This window comes from Electrophorus electricus, chromosome 9, assembly GCF_013358815.1.
Source record: "Electrophorus electricus isolate fEleEle1 chromosome 9, fEleEle1.pri, whole genome shotgun sequence".
Classification (NCBI taxonomy): domain Eukaryota; kingdom Metazoa; phylum Chordata; class Actinopteri; order Gymnotiformes; family Gymnotidae; genus Electrophorus; species Electrophorus electricus.
Genome location: NC_049543.1, coordinates 14,027,357 through 14,047,835, shown reverse-complemented (window position 1 = coordinate 14,047,835; position 20,479 = coordinate 14,027,357). Strand labels below are relative to the sequence as shown.

General features: G+C 43.6%; 1 protein-coding gene across 2 annotated transcripts in view; it reads left to right on the top strand.

The window, feature by feature from the left end:
• Window positions 1-283: 283 nt before the first annotated feature.
• The window catches only part of si:ch211-197n1.2 (EF-hand calcium-binding domain-containing protein 6), a 27,469-nt gene continuing 7,273 nt past the window's right edge, over window positions 284-20,479 (top strand). The window contains exons 1-14 of one of the 2 annotated variants that reach the window (XM_035529538.1): window positions 284-1,127; window positions 1,405-1,745; window positions 2,420-2,514; window positions 3,391-3,491; window positions 3,777-3,854; window positions 4,372-4,500; window positions 4,839-4,976; window positions 5,452-5,588; window positions 6,013-6,155; window positions 6,614-6,810; window positions 9,206-9,313; window positions 11,105-11,170; window positions 12,068-12,178; window positions 20,465-20,479. The exon at window positions 20,465-20,479 is cut by the window's right edge and continues 118 nt beyond it. In XM_035529538.1, the coding sequence (XP_035385431.1) occupies window positions 1,445-1,745; window positions 2,420-2,514; window positions 3,391-3,491; window positions 3,777-3,854; window positions 4,372-4,500; window positions 4,839-4,976; window positions 5,452-5,588; window positions 6,013-6,155; window positions 6,614-6,810; window positions 9,206-9,313; window positions 11,105-11,170; window positions 12,068-12,178; window positions 20,465-20,479 (1,619 nt within the window). In that variant the 5' untranslated portion in view covers window positions 284-1,127; window positions 1,405-1,444. Of the gene's footprint in view, window positions 1,133-1,404; window positions 1,746-2,419; window positions 2,515-3,390; window positions 3,492-3,776; window positions 3,855-4,371; window positions 4,501-4,838; window positions 4,977-5,451; window positions 5,589-6,012; window positions 6,156-6,613; window positions 6,811-9,205; window positions 9,314-11,104; window positions 11,171-12,067; window positions 12,179-20,464 lie in introns of both variants that reach the window. The other variant, XM_035529539.1, reaches the window with a different exon arrangement.

Here is a 20,479-nt window from a genome sequence, read left to right as displayed (position 1 = left end):
GAAGAATGAGAGAGAGAGAGAGAGAGAGAGAGAGAGAGAGAGAGAGAGAGAGAGAGATTCAAAATTGTAGGCCAGAGGTCCTTCATCATCCGTGCAAGCAAAGTGCTTCTGAATTTCTACGAAGAACTATCTTTACATTATGAAAATGTTGATACTGACACATGTTGATATGGATTATATTTTGAATCCTCAATCTGTCCTCACAGAAATCGATTTTTTTTTCTGGTGACGCCACACGGGTCAAAACATTTTTCACGCCCGTGATCGAATTTTTCACCCCGAAGGTCCACGCGCATAGTACGCGGAAGTTCGTCACTGCGTTATTACGCACGATCCACACGCTCAAATTGTGGGATCGTGTAACTCCGCTATGGTCAAGCAATAAACCAAGACGTGGGTAAAATGCAGAGAGCGTGAGAGTTTTATTATGAAACTCTCTCTATTTGTCAACATACGTTTGTCTACGACAAAATCATTTAATTCATTACGAACTAATTTTTAAGGTCTCGGTGAAAACCATGCGCGCAGTGTTGGGACTCATAACACCGACTCGTGATCTTTACCTTCCTCTTAAACAATAGTGTACAGCTCTGCTAAGGTATACTGGGAGGACTGGTGCCGTTGCTTGGTGATATTGGGACAGTAGCGTTACTCTGTTCAATTTGTTACTGAAACAATCGCGACACTCGTGGCAAGAAGGTCGTAATTAAATCACAATGGGACACTGCGACAGCTTGACATTGATCAACTTTTCAACCCTGTGATCCACATGCAGGCGTGTTGAACGCTGACATCAATGCAAGGCACCAAGTTTCGCAATTCAAACATTCAGCACCACTGCACAACTTAGCATTTAATTTCAGTGAGGCCTCTCGAAATGTGTCATTTCAATCCAATTTTTTAAAATGAAAAATGTCACCCAAGAGAGTTCAGCTCGAGAAATTCACAGAGGGCGTTTTTAGGTTTTTGGTATGGAGTTATTGCATAATGTTGATCTGATGATTAACTGAGCTGAGCCGTATGTCCAATAAATCTTAGGTGCCACGTGAGCAGGTTTTATTTTAGGGGGAAAGCTCTTTTGATGCCTCGTATCGCAGCTGCCGTTGGGAGCGTGTCTGGGACTCCAGGTTAGGTACATCTTGCATTTTTGCTGCAACAATAGGACTGTTCTGAAGGCGCTTGGTGTTGCTACGGGCAACCTCGGTGCTCTTCTGTAAAAACATCAGGGAGATGTGGTTTTAGTTGAAGTGAATTGCCATTGTTTCTAGCGGGGGTTTTGACAGGCAGTTTTACAAAGCCCGAACGGCCAGGACAAGAACTAAATCTTGCAGTCTTAACACCCCCGCGCTGAATGTCGCCAGCACTTCTGTGCGCAAAGCAACAACAAACATCTTTTGCTTCCAGGTTACACTAAAATCGTCTAAGGACAAGCATATCTGCTGGAATGTCCTCGGTGGCATCGATTCGGCTTCCAGCAATCCCTCACCCGTCGTCGAGACTCGGCGACCCGGAGACCATCTCTCTTAGAGGGCATTCCACGGACTACAGCAGAGTCCTGAAACGCCTAATGCCGCCGCGAGCAGCCAGGTCCCCGTCACCAGGGACAGAGAGCCTGGACTCGGCGTTTCGGAGTCAGTCGGCAGCAAGTGAGCGCAGCTTCGAGACGGAGAGGGGTCCGAGAGTGGCCAGGAGTTACCCGGTTGTCCATGCGCCCGACCCGGACAAAACAAAAACCCCCAGTTTCGGTGAGTTGTTTAGCCATAGGAACGGTTGGTTAGACGTTGGGAAATATCGCACTTTTAGAGGCTAAAATACGCGGATTCCATGTTGGAAATAGCCTACATAGCCTAACAATATTCGAGGATTTTCAGTTAATCTAGTATAAGACTGTTTCTCAATTTGCCAATCTACGCAACCAGAGCCAGTTATCACCATGAAAAGGCAAATGTTATCCACAAGAGGGCGTTCTCTAAAAAGTCCCCCAAACTGGCATTCAGTGGGTTGTCAATGGCGATGAATAAACGTGAAAGTGTAGAAGTATTTCCTAACTATAAAATAATCATATATTCACAGAACGAGCACTTAAAAATAAATCATTTTAGTACATTTCATTTTGCCCCTAAAATAATGTGAACTGAACTGTAAAGGAGTTGCATTCCGCCCACAAGAACATTTTCCATAAATTATTGCGTTTTTTGATCCACGTTATGATTAAGCAACTCAAACTTGTCTTAATATTATTAAGTGACATTTCTAAAATATCTATAATTTTACCTACTGTTTTTCAATACAGATGCATTATTTTACTACTTGTTAATTGAAGAAATTCAGATCGAAATCTATGACCTTTCTATAAGTAAAGAGATAAAGCTATTATGAAATTGTGTGTGTGTGTGTGTGTGTGTGCGTGCGCATGCAGGTCAGAAGGTGCCAGCAGAGAGCCATGGTGCACATAGAGTTTCCACCAGCTTCTCTTCCACGTGTGAACCTCAGTTAAAGGCACAAGTGGACGAGGTGCTCATGAATTGTGATCGCTATCTATCCAGCGATCTAATTTTACTCTTCTGTCTTATTTTGAGTTTTGTAGTAAAACTTTCATGAGATTTGTCCAGAGTCTGTGTTTGCGTGTGACTGTGCGCATGCAAATGTATGTGTGTTTGCTCAACCAACTAATACGTGAGGTCACCCTTTGCGTGTCTCCACCAGACAGTCCCTCCCAGTTACGAGAGCTGCACTCAGTCACATAGTGGGGAGACACACACACACACACACACACACACACACACACACACTCTCTCTCTCTCATATGCGCAAATCCATGAGCCAGCTGCACCCTTGTCATGCACATTCACATTTATGCATAAATCATGACCCTCCCCCACCTTGAACATACATACATACACACACACACACACACACACACACACACACACACACACACACACACACACACACACACACACACACACACACAGACAGATATATTTCTGTTATGATCTGAATGAGCTGGAATACAGGATTACTCTGCAGACACATGTACACTCTCTCTCACTCTCTCACTCATTTGATTTTTATTCATTGGTATGAAGGAGAGGTTCCTGAGTTGACGACCAAGGCATAAACTGGCTTACAAATGGTTAAAAGTACAAAGAAAACTGAATATGAACAATTACGAATCACAAGCGCTCATTTTAATTCTGATTTTATAACACTGGTGAAAAGTAAATAGGAATTATCTCTGAATTTGACTGGTTTTAATCAAGAATATAAAATGTGTTGTTCTTATGGCTTACATATCTCAAAGACCAGGTGTGCATGTGTGCAAGAGTAAAGGCTGAGACTGGATCTCTCTCTCTCTCTCTCTCTCTCTCTCTGTCTCTCTCTGTCCAGCTGGAGTGTAATTTAAAGGAGAGGATTCAGATCACTGGAGCTCTCACTCTCAAAACCCTGTTCAAGAACAACCACCCTGATGGCAAACCTGTGGCCAACAGGTATGGAACACCCACACATGCATTCTGGCTAAGGTACTGGACTAGAAATCAGGAGGTTGCCTGCCAGTTCAATCCTCACCACGGCTGTGTTGCTATTGTTGGGCCTGTGAGCAAGACCTTTAATTGCTCAAATTGTATTCAATCGTAACTGTAAGTCCCTGGGTATGAAGTGTCAGCTAAATGCTGTAAATGTAAATGTGTCACCTTGAAAATAACCTGTCCTTGCTCTATTGACCAGAATCGCACAGACACGCGTGAGCCTAGACGGTGTTTTGGTCATTTCAGGTCTGTGCTGCTTCTGATTTTGGGTAAATTCCTGAGGAGACTCATCACAGGGAAGCAGATCAAGCTTCTTCTACAGCGGTGAGACAATGTACAGAATTTACTCTAAATACCAAAATTAGTCACATTGCCAAGTTTAAAAGTCTTCCTGATGAGCAGAAGCTGCCGCGTGCTCTTAGCGAACATGGAGAGTTCAGCACACTGGCAGCACTGCACGTGCACAGTCTGAGGGACAGTGAGTGACCATATCAAATACCAGAAATACAGAGCCTATTATTAATATTATTATTATTATTATTATTATTATTTAATATTATTATTATTATTATCTGTTATAGAGGTAACAATGGAAGTAATAATGTCTATTCTGTCTTTTATTTAACATGTTAATTTCTTCATCAAAGCTTCGGCAATGCAATTATGAATATATGTCATGCCAATAAAGCACCGTTTAATTGAATTTAGAGGGAGATAGAGAAAGACATAGTGAGAGAGAGGGAGGAACAAAGTTCAGACGCAAGCCCCTCTTTCTGGTAATCATGCTCTCTCTCTCTCTCTCTCTCCCTCTCTCTCTCTTTCTCTCGCTGTCGTCCTGCAGTCTGCGGTTGTCCGACAGGGCTCAGGTGAGCTTCGAAGACCTGTATAGTGCGCTGAGAGACCCGGAGCCACTTGCCCCACTGAGCCTTTCCCAAACTCTGGCCCTGCTCCGGGGAGACGTCCGCTCCAGGTGAGATTTACAGGCAGACTCCGCCTTACAGGGGCGGGGTCAGACACACAAACCAATCCCTCCTTCAGCTCTCTCTCTTTTAGTATTTGCAAATTCTTTGATTGTACAGAATCTCATTAATATAATAATATAATTTGGCAGTTTGTGGTGTTAGTTGTACTTAATAAACAGATAAAAAATTATTATTATTATTGCCATATTTTTGAATATATTTATATAGAAAACTGTAATTCCTTTGTATTCATGTGTATTACCAAATTTTATTAGACCAGTTACTGACCAGAGAATTTAAGTAATATTTTGAATTTCTCCTTTTTTCATCAACGTTGCGTGTGTAGCTTCCTGGAGTGTGTGGAACGCCAAGCAGAGGGAGAGTCGTTCAGTCAGTGCTGGATATCTGCTTCCCAACTGAGGAACATTCTGGAAAAACTGAAGCTTCGCCTTCCCAAGCCTGACTTTGATCGGTTCTGGAAACGGTGAGGCATAGATTTGTATGCCGGCGTGTGTGGGAATACCGTGCGCTTGCAGTGTGGGAAAGCGTGCGGGAATACCATGTGCTTGCAGTATGGGAAAGTGTATGGGAGTATCATGTGCTTGCACTGTGGGAATATGTACGGGAATACCACATGCTTGCACTGTGGGGAAAATGTATGGAAATACCGCGTGCTTGCAGTGTGGGAAAGTGTATGGGAATACCGTGTGCTTGCAGTGTGGGAAAGTGTATGGGAATACCGTGTGCTTGCAATGTGGGAAAGTGTATGGGAATACCATGTGCTTGTAGTGTGGGAAAGTGTATGGGAATACCATGTGCTTGCACTGTGGGAATACCGTGTGCTTGCAGTGTGGGAAAGTGTGCGGGAATACCGTGTGCTTCCACTGTATGAAAGCTTGTAGTGGTCTGGTTTGGAAAGACCCATGAAACAGCAGTAAGGTTTGACTTCTGTCACTCAGGCTTGACCCGGACGGAATCGGAGCCTTGAAGCTCGACGTCCTTCTGGAAAAAGTGGGAGTGGACAGGACAGTGAAACTGCAGCCCTTAGACGAGGACATGCCAAGGTCCCTGCCAGCCAGAGCTCAGGACCCCCAACGTAAATATTACGACTGAATAAACCTGAATGAATGAATCCTATGAAATTTCTATTAAAATGCATTTAGATTTATAAACAGCATAAACAAAAAGAATTATGCTGTTTTTAACAATTAGCTCTGTTTTTAATTGTTTATATTTGGTATTGTCTGTTTTGGGAGTGAAAAAGATTCAAGATATGCAGCTATTAATGATTCAGTTTTTTAAACTGCTTTGCCAAATTTTACATTCAGCGGTCTCATGTCAGTAGTAATTACCTCTACCCATAGAGGGTGCTGATGGATCAGCTCTTTCTGAGACATCTTTAACAGTCCTACTTAAGCAAATGATCTGTACTGTCCATAAATACATGTCTTGTTTGCACTTGAATTCCTGTTCACTTAAAACCCACAGTCTCCTTTCCCATCATGCCTTGCTCTTCCCAGCCGCAGCCCGGACGATCTCAAAGGCAGAGGAGGAGCGTCAGGCATCCATCACCATGGAGATGTGGTTGAAGGACAGGTTCAGGGCGGGGGCTCAGAGGATGAAGGCGGAGTTTGATAAGCACGACCCAGATGGGTGCGGTAAGGTACAGATATGAATTCAAAATCAGCAAACTTGACATCTTGGACATCTTGTGCACAAAGGTATGCAGACCCAGTGTAATCTTCCTCAATTAAACATCAGATCTTGAAGTGTAAATGTTTGTAACAACTCTCATGGTGATTTGTTATCCAAACTGATACATATGTTTAGTGAAATATAAACATAACAAGGAAAAACTTTGACGTTTTACGAATCTGGCAACTCTCATTGCCTGTCTATGGCGCAGTCAATGCAAAAGCATCATCTAGGAAAGTTTTAGCCTCCTTCTTAGGTTGTTCCTCACGTCAATACCTTACCTCAAAATTACTAGTCTTTACCACTCCTTCCACTCCAATCAATTAGAAAGCAATTATCAGTTGCAATTCAGTTGCAGGTTAAGCCGTGCGGCCTGTTGCCGTGCAGGTCTTGCTACGCCAACGATCCCGCGTTTCCTGCATGCAGGTGAGCAATGAAAATTTCCTGCAAGTGCTTGCAAACTTTGACCTACGACTGAAGAAGGAGCACCTGGGTCTTTTCCTGGCCCGTTGCGGCCTGGAATTCCGGAAGAACGGTGTGGATTACATACACTTCCTACGTGCTTTCCAGGACCGGAGCCAGGATGGCATCACACACCGGATCCTGTCCAACCCCCAACACTGGTCAGAACTCATCATGGTCATGTTTACATTTGCTTGTTTACTTGGTTTTTTGTTTGTCACGTCTCCTGATCTGTCATATTTCCTGAGCTGTCATATCTCCTGATCTGCCATGTCTCTAAAGTTTTTGCTGAGAGTTTCCTGATCCTTCTGGCACACGTGGAACAAAGTTTGAGACCTTCCTCTTTCCTCCCAGTACCTTGAAGTGAATATTGTACCTGAATTACAGACTTACCTCAAAGTGTTTATTCATCTTTTCTTTGTTTACTTGGAATGGTTGGTCCTTCTTAATTCTCAGGGCTGTTACTGGTCCTCAAACATCAGCCCAGATGGCCCTTTGGGACAACCAGCCAAGTCTTGCTCACCTACGTCCCTAAGTTTTGGTCTACTCGTATGCCCCATACTCAGAATGTTTTCACAGATAAGGCAGCTGTAAGAAAAAATTCCCAATTTTCCATAACCCTGTCCCTGTCCCACCGTCTGCCTCGTCTGTGTGTGGTTGATCTTCCTTCAGGGCGCTGGGGTTCGTTTCTCAGAATGAGTGTCAGAGTCAGAGACGATGGGAAACACGCACACTTTATTCAGAGATACATGAGAATATATAGAAAACAAAATCACTGAGTAAGCGGAAATATTTAAATGACATAAGTGCAACATGACAGAATATGCAGTATCAAAAATGAGACGGCCGTCTGTCACTAGCGCAGACCATATTTGACATGGCCGTTCACCTGTCTTAAAAAAAGACATGCAAACATGACAGAGGCTAGATCTTTAATACATCTGGATAGAAATAATGTACTGTACAAAAAAAGGAGTTGCATTATGGGGGATTCTAACAGCAGTTAATTAATTCGAACCCAGTGGGTTCTAATCCTATTTTCCCACCGTCCGTAATTGCTAAAGCCTTTGGGCCTGCCGCGGTCTGGGCATCGAAGAGTCAAATGACCTCTGACCTGATGGGGTTCTCTCCTCTTTTCGACAGCTGCATGAGAGGTTTGCTATCCCCAGTAATAATTTATTTCAATACCTTCAGGGTGAAGAGTTTGTGCATGCAACGTCTCTTCTGTTTCCAGACCAGCTTCCAAATACTCCAGATATTTTTTTTTTTGTTTCATCTCCATTTTAGCGTGTCATGCTGTGAAAGGCCCCAAACCTAGATGTTTTGCATTACCTAAAAATTAGAAAAAATAGTCAAATACAACTTAAAAAACTGAGAAATACACCAAAACATCGGGTCCTTTTATTCACCACATCGATGAATGTGTTAAGTTGTACATATGTAAGTTATACAGATTGTGTCAGTTACTGTCCTGTTTGTGGTAGTCATTTAATAAAAACAAATAAAACGCACCCATAAAGATAGAAGACCAAGTGACCAGTGAGTGTATGTGCACGGTAGTTGTGTGGTGAGCGTATGGCTGTGTAAGTGTGTAAGAGTGTAAATGTCTGGCTGACAGGAAAAAAAAAATCCTCCTCACTTCATAAAGTTTCCTGTCTGCCAACAGAATCCTGGAATCACACGTGACTGCGGAGACCAAGTCTCTTGTGTTTGTACTGACTCTGGTTATAACAGGCTTACGGCCCATAGTCCCCTGTGCTCCAGGGTCAGCGGAGCGCACGCGCACAGCAGCGAAACGGCTACTGTGTGCCTGGGCTGCAACAGTCAGACTTTATATGTGGGATGTCCACGGCTTAAAGGATTTGTAGACAGCTAAAAGCACAAAACAAAACAAAAAACTAACCTAAATACATACAAAAACCCACAAAACCCCCCAAAACTCAGGCAGGTTTGGTTGCCGTGGCAACGGTTGCTAGGGTCGTTGGCTGTGGTTTCAGACCTTGGTGTGCACAGTTTTGGAGGAGAGATGGGGAGGCATTTGTGTGTCAGACTGTGTGCTGGACCGATTTGGATCTGGATTGTGATGGGTTCAATCATATATATATATATATATATAATTGTATTACTCTAATAATAAATCTTTTTTTTTAATGGATATTACATAGTGCACGGAGGACAGAATTTTTATTTCTTAATGCAAGAAACCTGAAGAAGGGGTTTCACAATATGGCACACCAACTGCTTTCTGGAGAAAAATAATATTTCTGGATTCAAATCTTATAATGAATCCTAGAATAAATAATAATACATATGTAGAGCGTGGAATGAAAAATGTTACGGTAAAGTAATTCCTCTTTTGGACCCCATTGACTGACCATTTCAGGAATCTGGTATCATATATGATCTAATGCCAATAGTTACAGTAATACCAACCCTGTGCCAGGAAATGCCAAAGCCTGGTTTAGGCAAATAAAGCAACCATGTAGCATTTTGTGTGTATTATTGTTTTTAATAATACTTTTTATTTATGTATGTATATTTCTGATGCTCTGGCAGGTTTCACTCTAAGGAGAATACCAGCAAGGTTTACTCTGTAGCTGCAGTAGAAGCCAAACTGACACAACTCTTTCAATCTGAATACCTCTCCCTCCTAGAAACCTTTCAGTAAGTACTGCAATCTCTCTCTCTCTCTCTCTCTCTCTCTCTCTTTCTCTCTCTCTCTTCCTATTTCACTCTCGCTCTCACAGTAGATATACACTGCCTGGCCAAAAAAAAAAGGTCACCACCTGGATTTAACTAAGCAAATGGGTAAGAGCCTCTCATTGGATAATTACTGCATGGGTGATTATGTTTCAGCTGGCAATAAGTTATTTAACCCCGACTGATGCAGTGAGTAGCTTCTCATTTGTTAAACAACCATGTTGAAAGACACATCCTGTGGTTGTGGAAAAGATATTAATCTGTTTCAGAAGGGTTAAATTATTGGCATGCATCAAGCAGAGAAAACATCTAAAATCAGCTTAAGAACCGTCCAACGCATTACTAAAAAGTGGAAGGACAGTGGGGAAACATCATCCTCGAGGAAGGGATGTAGTCGGAAAAAAATCTTGAATGATTGTGATTGGCGATCGCTTAAACATGTTGTGAAATCAAATCGTAGAAAAACAACAGTAGAACTCATGGATATGTTTAATAGTGAAAGTAAGAGCATTTCCACACGCACAATGCGAAGGGAACTCAAGAGATTGAGCTGCTGTGTAGCTTTAAGAAAACCGCTCGTCAGTGAGGCTAACCGGCAAAAATGGCTTCAGTTTGCTAGGGAGCATAAAGATTGGACTCAAGTTTCAAGTTTGGTTTATTTGTCACATACATAGTCATACACAGTATAACTCGCAGTGAAATGGTTTGAGAGTGCTCTGTCCAAACTGAGGGAAAAAAACAGGGGTGCATAGGGAAATATATATCTATATGAGCAATGGAAGAAGCTCATGTGGTCTGATGAGTCCAGATTTACCCTGTTCCAGAGTTATAGGCGCATCAGGGTAAGAAGAGAGGCGGCTGAAGTGATGCACCCATCATGCCTAGTGCCCACCGTACAAGCCTGTGGGGGCAGTGCTATGATCTGGGGTTGCTGCAGTTGGTCAGGTCTAGGTTCAGCAACGTTATGTGCCCAAAGAATGAGGTCAGCTGACTACCTGAATATACTGAATGACCAGATTATTCCATCAATGGATTTTTTCTTCCCTGATGGCACGGGCATATTCCAAGATGACAATGCCAGGATTCATCGGGCTCAAATTGTGAAAGAGTGGTTCAGGGAGCATGAGACATCATTTTCACACATGGATTGGCCACCACAGAGTCAATACAAGATCTTGGGGAAAAATTAATGCAACTCTGGACAGAAATAAATGTTGTGGCATTGCAGAAGCTTGTGGAAATGATGCCACAGCGAATGCGTGCCGTAATCAAAGCTAAAGGCCGTCCAACGAAATATGAGAGTGTGTGACCTTTTTTTGGCCAGGCAGCGTGTGTACTATGTGCATGTATATTTCTTTTCTTCTCCCCACTTTATTCTGTCCTTTTCTCTCTCTCTCTCTCTCTCTCTCTCTCTCTCTCTGTTTTCGGTGTCAACGACCACTATCATGTTCGTGAAGCACTTCCAGGTGGCTCCTCCACCCCCCCGGGGCTAAGAGCATGTTTCGTTCGATTTTCAGCCCATAAATGAAACCCTGGTGAAACGTTTGAAACGGGCCAGCTCATTATAACCTACTGCCTGCATCTTTATGTGAAGTGCTTGATAAGAGCCTGCTGTCCAAGGCTGTTACCAAATTCTGGTCTATTAACCAAGCAGGACTGGGAGGATCTGTTCACTGAATGCTGTTTAATAATAGTGAGAAGTGGCCTTTTAACTGAACTTGGTGTGTGTGTGTGTGTGTGTGTGTGTGTGTGCAGGAACATTGATAAGGTCAATGTGGGAAGCATTACTCAAGAGGAGTTCAGGGCAGCTGTGGAGAGCAGGTAACAATTTTTCTTTTCACTCTCTCTCGCTCTCTCTCTCTCTCTCTCTCTCTCTCTCTCTCTTTCTCTACTCCTCTTTCCTATGACTCTTCATTCCTGTTCACTTTTTTCTCTACTCTATCCTATTTATTTATTTTATTTTCAGTTCTGTATCATTTAACTGGAGATACATAACACGCACATGTAAGTTTACATAAATGACTAGAGGCCTTATAAAATATACATTTGCCCTGAAAAAATTATTTTGTGTATAGCATGTGAACGTCCTTTTTGATGACATGGAGTGCCTTGTGCGCTACCAGCACATTTAGTGTTCTGTTCTGTTCTTGAAAGCCCTTTCCTGTCTGTAATCCTGTCCATCTGGATGTCCACCATTGTGGTCACTCTCTTGGTCAACGCAGGCTGAGTCTATTAGATCACAAGTTATTCATAATGTTTGATAAATCAATTGGTCATTATCTGTGTTTTCTGGACCGAGTGAAGTTTGTAGGAGTGTACATGTGTGGAAGTGTGTGTGTGTGTTTGTGTGTGTGTGTGTGTGTGTGTGTGTGTAATAGAGAAAGAAAGAAAGAAAGAGAGAAGTTTAATCCTGTGATTGAGAAGTGGTGTGTGTGTGTGTGTGTGTGTGTGTGTGTGTGTGTGTGTGTGTGTGTGTGTGTGTGTGTGTGTGTGAGAGAGAGAGATTTAGAGATTGGTCAATGTGTCCAGCCATGGGCCATGGTTGGGTGAAGAGGGTGAGTTGACCTCTTGACCCCCTGACCCTGTTGTCTGTGAGAGGGTCAATGAGTGGCGTATGCTGATTGCCTGCTTAGCCTTCCAGCTCGGATGAGCGGTCTTCTACCCTGCGGTGACCCTCTAGGCGACCCCTCTCTGACCTCTCTCGTCCTCTCTGTGCAGGTTTGGCCTGGAGATTTCCGACAGGGAGTTTGAACAGCTGACGGACAGGCTCCCCTTAGACCGGCTCGGAAACGTGCAGTACGGCGTCTTCATGGCCGCCTTTGACACAAGGTGTGGAACATATCTACCGCATGGTGGTCCTAATGAGACACTGCTGGTTCTGACCTGGAGACACCTTAGAGTCACAATACCATGATGGCTCATGTCACAGATCGATTCTAATTCTGGTTTCGGATCAGTTTGTGATTGATTAACAGAACTTCACCTTCTCTGCTCCTTAAACACTAAACCAGTGAGGAGGGTGAACTTGTGTTTTTAACATCTAAAACATCTAAAACGTTCGCCTAAAAGAAACACCGTGTCCCTGCTGTGACTAGCAGGGCTGTAATTCACACAGAGGCATGACGTCACTTTTGCCTTTTTAAAGGAGCCGAATGTTGAAGCAGAAGTTCATATCGATAAGTTCCATGTCCCATTAGAGCGTGCCGTTACTTTTATGAAGACCTTCGTCAGAACAGAGTAGCCCTGCTCATCGCCCCAACCTACAGGCTTCTCTCAGCCCTGGCCTTCAGTTCAGATAGTCGGAAAGCCACTCGTTGTCCGGAAGGGGGGTGGGTGGGATGGGGGCAGCTTCCTGGGATTCATGGGAGTCCTCATCTCGTGCTTTGGTCACAGCAGGTTACGGCGTGTTATCACATTTTGCCGAAACGTTTTCCGAATAAACAGCAATGCGTGAGGTTTATTTTGACCTCTTGACCTTTGAGGCATTTTGTGCTGCTTTGCCCAGAAATCTATCTATCTTCATCCTGCACCATAGTCTTCATCCTGCCTTTTTAGATTACCCTTGAGCACTGAATATTTTCTTATTGTACTGAATATTTAGAATATGTAATATTTTGAGTAGTCAGTTGTCAGTAACGAAGCATTTGCAATGCCAGGGATTTGGTTTTGGTGATGTGATTGTAAGGTGATAAATGTTTAGTAGTTTGGATGGTAGTTTGGATATTGACATGTTGTCTAAATAGTCCAGTTTCGCAGTGAAGTCGAATATGCTAAGCTGCTGCTGTTTCTGGGATCTGTGGACGTTTTAACGGAACGGTTTTGCTTTAAGTGGTTGGGCGTTTTCGCGGAGTCGCTCCGTCAAGACGGTTTGGCATTTCTGGGGAACAGCAGACTTTACGAGGTGGGATTTGGGGATTAGGCGCTGACCACCCGCGAGGACTCATGAGAACACCCCCGACCAGCCAATGAATGGACAACAAGACCCAATGCAGTGTAAACGTTTCTTAAAAAGAACAGGGTAATGAATTTTAATCTGCAAGAGTAACAGCTCCTAGACATGTGGTTTCTGTGTGTGTGTGTGTGTGTGTGTGTGTGTGTGTGTGTGTGTGTGTGTGTGTGTGTGTGTGTGCACGTGTGTGTGTGCGCGTGTGTATAGGTTGTATGCATTGATTGGGGGGCAGGGAATAAGCTTAGCTTCTCACTTCTTCTTTTTTATTTTTCTTGTGTGTGTGTATGTGTGTGTATGTGTGTGTGTGTGTGTATGTGTGTGTGTGTAGAGGATAAAGACCTAGAAAACCAGCCTGGCTTAGTTGACAGGTGACAAGGGTTATATTGAATGGGGATTTTGTAATACCAACAGTGGGGTTTAAAATCCTGGGCACCAAGAGGGACCTCCTGAATGGAGAGAAAGGGAACTTTAGAACTGTTATAGAACTGTTATAAAGACCCTCCATGCCTCACCAGTGACACCACCACACTGCGCTCTCTCTCTCTCTCTCGCTCTCTCTCTCTCTAATCAATGCTAAATCACTGGCTTGCTTGAGCAGGCTGATACCAGCGTCGCTAGTTCCTGTGTGGCATTCTCTCTGCAACTTTTTTTGGACGTGTATGTCGAACAGAGCTCAGTTCCACCGAACACCCAACTGCGAGAGATTTACATGAGTCACAATACAGTTCTGCTCCTCATTCTGATCCAAGCTTGTGAACTGAAGTGACCATAAACCGATATCTCATGTTCCCAAACTTTTTTAAACTGATGGTAAAAGTGTGTATCCAAGACACACACACTCACACACACTCACTTTATGTGCTCTTGGTTCCCTCACTAAACAGACTAATTATCGCTGGTATGTTACAAGCCCTGCTGTAACTGCTATTAACTGAGACGTATGAGATGTGTCGTCCTCGTTTCAGACGTAAATTGAATCTTTTTGAAAATGAAAAGAAATGCCCAGGCAGTGCATGATCACAGAACCTTCTCATCTCTTCTCTTTCTCTTCTCTTTCTCTCATCTTTTCTCTTCTCATCTCTTTCTCTCATCTCTTCTCTTCTCATCTCTTCTCCCTTTTCTCTCCTCTTTCTTTCTCTCCTCTTTTCTCTTCTCTTCTCATCTCTTCTCTTTTCTCTCCTCTTCTTTCTCTTCTCTTTTCTCTCCTTTCTTTCTCTCCTCTTTTCTCTTCTCTTCTCTTTTCTTTCCTCTTCTCTTTCTTTCTCTCCTCTTTTCTCTTCTCTTCTCATCTCTTCTCTTCTCTTTTCTTTCCTCTTCTCTTTCTTTCTCTCCTCTTTGCTCTTCTCTTCTCATCTCTTCTCTTCTCTTTTCTCTCCTCTTCTTTCTCTTCTCTTTTCTCTCCTCTTCTTTCTCTTTTCTTTTCTCTCTTCTCTTTCTCTCTCTCTCCTCTCTTCTCTTCTCTTCTCTTCTCTTCACCATGCTAATTTCTTAAACCAGCAGCATCCATTTCTTCTTAACTCTTCAGGACCCCCCTCACAGTTTTTGTGGTCCTTCCTTGTGCTGAGACAGAAGCGAGAGACAGACAGACAGACAGAGAGAGAGACAGATAGAGACAGACATACATACATAGAGAGAGAGAGAGAAAGAGAGAGACAGACAGAGAGAGAGAGAGACAGACTGAGCAGTCAGTCAGAGGATGGGATTGTGTCAGATCTCCTTATGGGAACCCAAAACTCAAAAACTCACCATGATCCATGATGTCTGAAGAAAAAACATTTGTTTTTTATCTCTCTCTCTCTCTCTCCCTCCCTCCCTCCACCCATTCAGGGTTTTAATTTTTATTCATGGGGGCCGAGGGGATATTGTGGCGGGCTCTGGGACACAGAGGATGACTGCTTAAACCAGGGCCAGGCCTCAGACCAGCTCCTGTCACAATGGCTGCAGTGTTGGGGTGGGAGCCGCAGCCGGGGCGCTCCGACATTCCGCCCCGGACAGGGAAGGCGTCCTGTGGGAGGGAGCCATGCCTGGGATTACCATCTCATTAATGCCAGCTATGACTTTTGTTCAAAGAGCGACTTGTGTAAAGTGGCCGTGTGTATGACGGGTAATCCGCCGGGTCTGCAGCTGTAGGGACATGGACACACACGCAAGTGCGCGCGCGTGCACACACACACACACACACACACACACACACACACACACACACACACACAGTATGATGCCCCCGTTCGACGCTGGCTCTGGGGAGGATCAGGGAGTTGAAAAACACATACAAACAGCAGTCAGGCTCATAAACAAGCCTCAGACGGAAAGACTCGTCTATTCTGATCTTCCACGTTGATCCCCGTTTCACGAGAGCTTCGCGCGCATACACGCACACACACATAGAGCTGCAAAGAGTCAGCCCTTGCATCCTCACTGCCCATTTCTCATTCTCTCTCTCTCACACACACACACACACACACACACACACACACACACACACACACACACACACAGACACACACACACACAGACACTCCATCTCCTCTCAGATGGTGGGCAAGATCAGGCAGTTAGGAGATAAACGTACATCTAGCCCCCTCCCCTCCACGGTTTTCTCCCTCCCTCTCTCTATCCATCCATCCGTCCACCCTCCATACTCACGTGGGACGAAAGAAAGAGGGAAATAAGCCGCTCATTCATGCGCCCGTTATCTCTCGGGGTGTCTTGTCCTCGCGAGTGAGGGTATCTTTCTTTTCTCAGCCCCTCTCTCGCTCTCTCTTTCTCCATCCCCTGCAAATCCCTCTTTCTCAGCCCGGGGAGATTGGTGGGAGCGGGAGGAGGGAAATGGATTGCTCTGTCTTTTTTAAAACCATGCACTGCTGTTTCTAATACGAGCTACCTTGGGAGTGGAAGTGGCTCTCTGGTGATGGGCTCGCCGTCCAATCACGAAACAGCCACGAGCTGTATTGTGGGTTAAATTGTGACTGTTGATTTGTGGATTGTTTGTTTGAATTGCAACAAGTACGAATTTATTTTCTAAATTCCTACTCTCAGTAAACTCATACTTGTTAAACTCATATTCTCATCAAAGAAAGTAAATATGAAAAAAACTGCTATATGCTTTATAAATGTAATGTTCTTAGATATTTAAAGAAACTATATTAAAGATTTAAAAATCAATGTAAAATGAATGCTACCGGAGTCTGCCGATACTCCTGGTAATGGACTTTAATAACTGGTTGTCCATCTTCTATGGACTGCATGATTTGTAATGCAAATTTCTGTTGCATTTTAACAACAAATATTTAATAATCACATAATAGTCAAAACTTGTATTTACCTAAAAATGATATTTATATCTAATTTCATATTAATATATTGTTTAACAGCTCTAAGTGTGTATTCCTAGAATTCACTCATAATTTTAAAGGCACTTTTGGCAACTTCATTTAAATAACTGCTCCTGTGGAAATGATTTGTCTTAAAAATATTCCTTTTGTGTATTTGTGATAGACTGAAGCATTTGTTAGTATATGTAAAATAACATTTTGACTACATATTATATTTACAAAGCGCCTTAGCTTTTAACTAAATTTTAAGCATGAGACTCAGAGTTAATCTGCGTTGATTTAGCTAATGGTAACGTTATTCCTCACAAAGTGAGCCACTATAATTTAAAATGACATTTTGATTACGTACTGTACTGCTAAATGCATTAGTGGGTTTGTTTTCTGATGCTAATGTTAAGATTATGAAACCATGGAATTGATTCAGTATCATGTCACCATAAACGCACTTTCAGAGCTCATAAGAGTTCAGATTCCTGCTCAAATATAAAATGAATGTTTAAAAACATCTTTACCTCCAAGCCAAACTGAATAAATTTCGGTCCAGGATTAATTGTGGATGAAGTGCACCTGGAATTTCAACCAAACTACAGTTTAACAAAATAACGTCTAATGTTGAAATTATGTATTTCCTATTGAGTTTGTCCAGTGTTTGAGATTAACGTGCATAAACTAAACACCTGTTTTACGGTATTTGGTCGCGCCCTTTTCAGGTTATCTGATCACAGAACTACAGTTTCTGTTTTAGTCTTTGAAACATGTGCTAATGCCCTGAGAGAATCAGATGGCTTATTTATCCCGGCATGTGCTGTGTTCTTGTGTTCTCTGTATGGCCTCTTTAAGGGTTTTTTTGTGTTGTTTTTTTTTTTGCTTCGGTCAGTCGGCAACAACCGTAACCGCTTTTGAGATCTCGTTAGAGATTACCACTGAAATAACGGATTCGGTTAAGGCGGTGAATGGGAGGCCTGCGGGGGAAAAAAAAAAAAAAAAATCTCGACGACAAACAATGTGAAATAAGACTGTGGCGGTCGCACTGTTCGTCTGTCGCGGCGAGTTTGCCTTCATGCCGTTGCTTCTGTGGTATGTATTCCCCCCCCCCCCACGACTGAATGGCGACGAAACGTCGCGCTCGCGCATTCGTCACGGCCCGACGCCGTCTCCTTCGGCGGGAAGCGAGGACAGCTTGCCCTCGCGCACGCCTCGCGCGCTGACGTGACGGCGAGAGACGAACCTGCGCGGTAGCTCGCGAGTGCGCTTCTCTGCAGGACGGGGTGCAGGGCGCTGCCTCCGACACGCGCGGCCGTTTCGCTTTTGCGTGTCTTTCGTTTCTGCTTCAAATAAGCCAGCAACGTAATCAGCACGTGCGGAGGGACACTTCACAATCTGACATTTTAGCGCAATAACGTGAACGCTGAACGCTGAAGGAAGGCAACGTGTAATTTTTAAATTCTTCTTCTTCTTCTTTTTTTTTTTAATAATTGATTTATGCGTTTACTTTACTTTGTTAATAGTGACCGTAGGAAAACTAGGATTTTTTAAAAAAATGAAAATGTCAGAATTATATATACATCTACAGTACAGCATTCATATACTTTTCAATAAAGGTTTGCTTCTTAGTTTGTGGGTAGGTTGGTGTAATTGTTTGTAATCGTTTGTTTGTTGATTTATTTATTTTCAGTTTTAGTTCTGTGTTCTGGAATTGACACTGACCACTCAGTGACCACTCTAAGGATTGCTGAGTTTTTCACGGAACAGAGCAGTGAGCACTTCCTGACAGAAGTCAGATTTCCTTCCAGTTCTCTTATTGTAAAGAAATCATTGCACGAAATGTAATTGCCACTATGCCCATACAAGCCTGGCCTCTATACTCTATTATTCAAGTATTTAAATACCTACATTTTTGTGTGTGTGTGTGTGTGTGTGTGTGTGTGTGTGTGTGTGTGTGTGTGTGTGTGTGTGTGTGTGTGTGTGTGACAGGTCTGTGTGTTTATTTGTTGTTGACAGTTTTTGTATTACAAGCCACTGGACAGTAACTGCAGATTATTTACATTCAGACTTCATCCAGCAGGCATGTTGATGTTTCTAAATGTGAATAATGGTTTTAGTTAGCAAGCATGTTTAAGGGAAGCGTTTTTCACTTTAGCTAAAGACAAAATAAAGATGTAAAGTAATATGTCACACCTGATCGGCAACGGGCTGTGCTCATGTGCACACAATGTTACGTGCGTGTGTGTGTGTGTTTTCGGAAGTGGTCCGGGCATGACTTTTGGGACCTGCGTGGGACCCTGCTGGGCTGGCTTTGTGGCCCACGTCGGCAGACCACAGTGTCCCGCTGTGGCACTTATAGTGGCTTCGGAGTGACCGACTCCTGCCAAAGACTCACCCCGCCCGTCTGACTGCTGTTACCTCTCAGCCTGTTTCACTATGCCAACCTTTGAACCGCATCTATAGATATTAAAAGCTTTGGTTGCATTACCGCCATGTTAACTAATTTAATATCTATGTTTGACTCTGGAAAATATATAGAATTATTTGTAAGGAATTGCTATTATCTCAGTAACCAGTGTCAGTGGATTCTTTCACTATCGCATATGTAAAATAACAGTTTTCTTATTATCATGACAGTCATGACAGAGTGATTAGTCTGCATGCCATAAACAGACTTCGTACCACAACTTAATTTGTACACACATGAAAACACCTTCACGTACGTACACTCTCTTTTCACTCAATCCCACATATGTACACACACACACACACACACACACACACACACACACACACACACACACACACACAAACACTAACACACTTGTATTCACTCTCACACACGCGCGCGCACACACATATGTGCACAAAGCCTTGGGTCTGTAAGTGTCACTGCCTCTAACCTGCTCTCAGCTGCAATCACTGTCCTCCTTTGAGCTACCTCCCTCTTTTAAAAAAAAACCCCACCTCCTTTTCTCTCCACCCCTCCCTCTTCCATTCTCTCTTATCCAACCCCGCCTCCCTCCGTCACCCTGAGCACATCTCACCCGCTCTCCCACCTGTGACCCCTCCAGCCCACGGTCCGCCCACCCAGACCCCGTGCACTGGCCCCCAGCCTCAGCCAGTAAGCCCCCCCCCCGCCCCCTACCCCGCCCTGGACAAAGGCCCTCGGCCCCGGCAGTCACCCTCGATGCCCTCCCTGTCGAACCAGCCAAGCGCACGGCGAGCCTATTAGGCCCGGCCAGGCACCTGTGGCCCGCCCCTTTTCTCATACGCCACCTCGCGACCCCTGGGTGTCCATCGCGTTGCACCGGGCCGTACAGGCTCGGTGTAGCTGCGGGCGCTTGACCCCGCCCTCTGCCGTTGTCCAGTGCCGCACACTCACTTTGCTCACGCATCTCGGCTGCAAACGCGACCCCTCTGAATTCTAGGAGTTTCGGGACTCCAGGCTGACCTGGATAATAACTCTCCTCCACCCTTTATTTTGTTGTCAACTTTGCATGTTTTTGGTGATCTCTTAACCAGCTTCATAAAGCACTTGTGATGTCTTTAAGAAATTCTCACATGTACGTGGGTGAAACACTAAAGGACTAATTGATAAAATTTTTGAATTGCATTATTTTATTTTATATCTATATATTTTGTTTTGAAACTCAATTTATATTTATGTTATTACCTTTTTTGAAAAATAAACCATTAGTTTGCAATGTTTTTAAGACTATAAAAACATAACATTCAGTCAAGTGTGGTCAGACGTTTCACAGGTACTGTATATACTGATTAAATAAAGGTGTTTCTTAAAATTATATTCTCTGTCTCTCTCTGTCTCTGTATCCCTCTCTCCAGGAAAGGAGCCCCGAG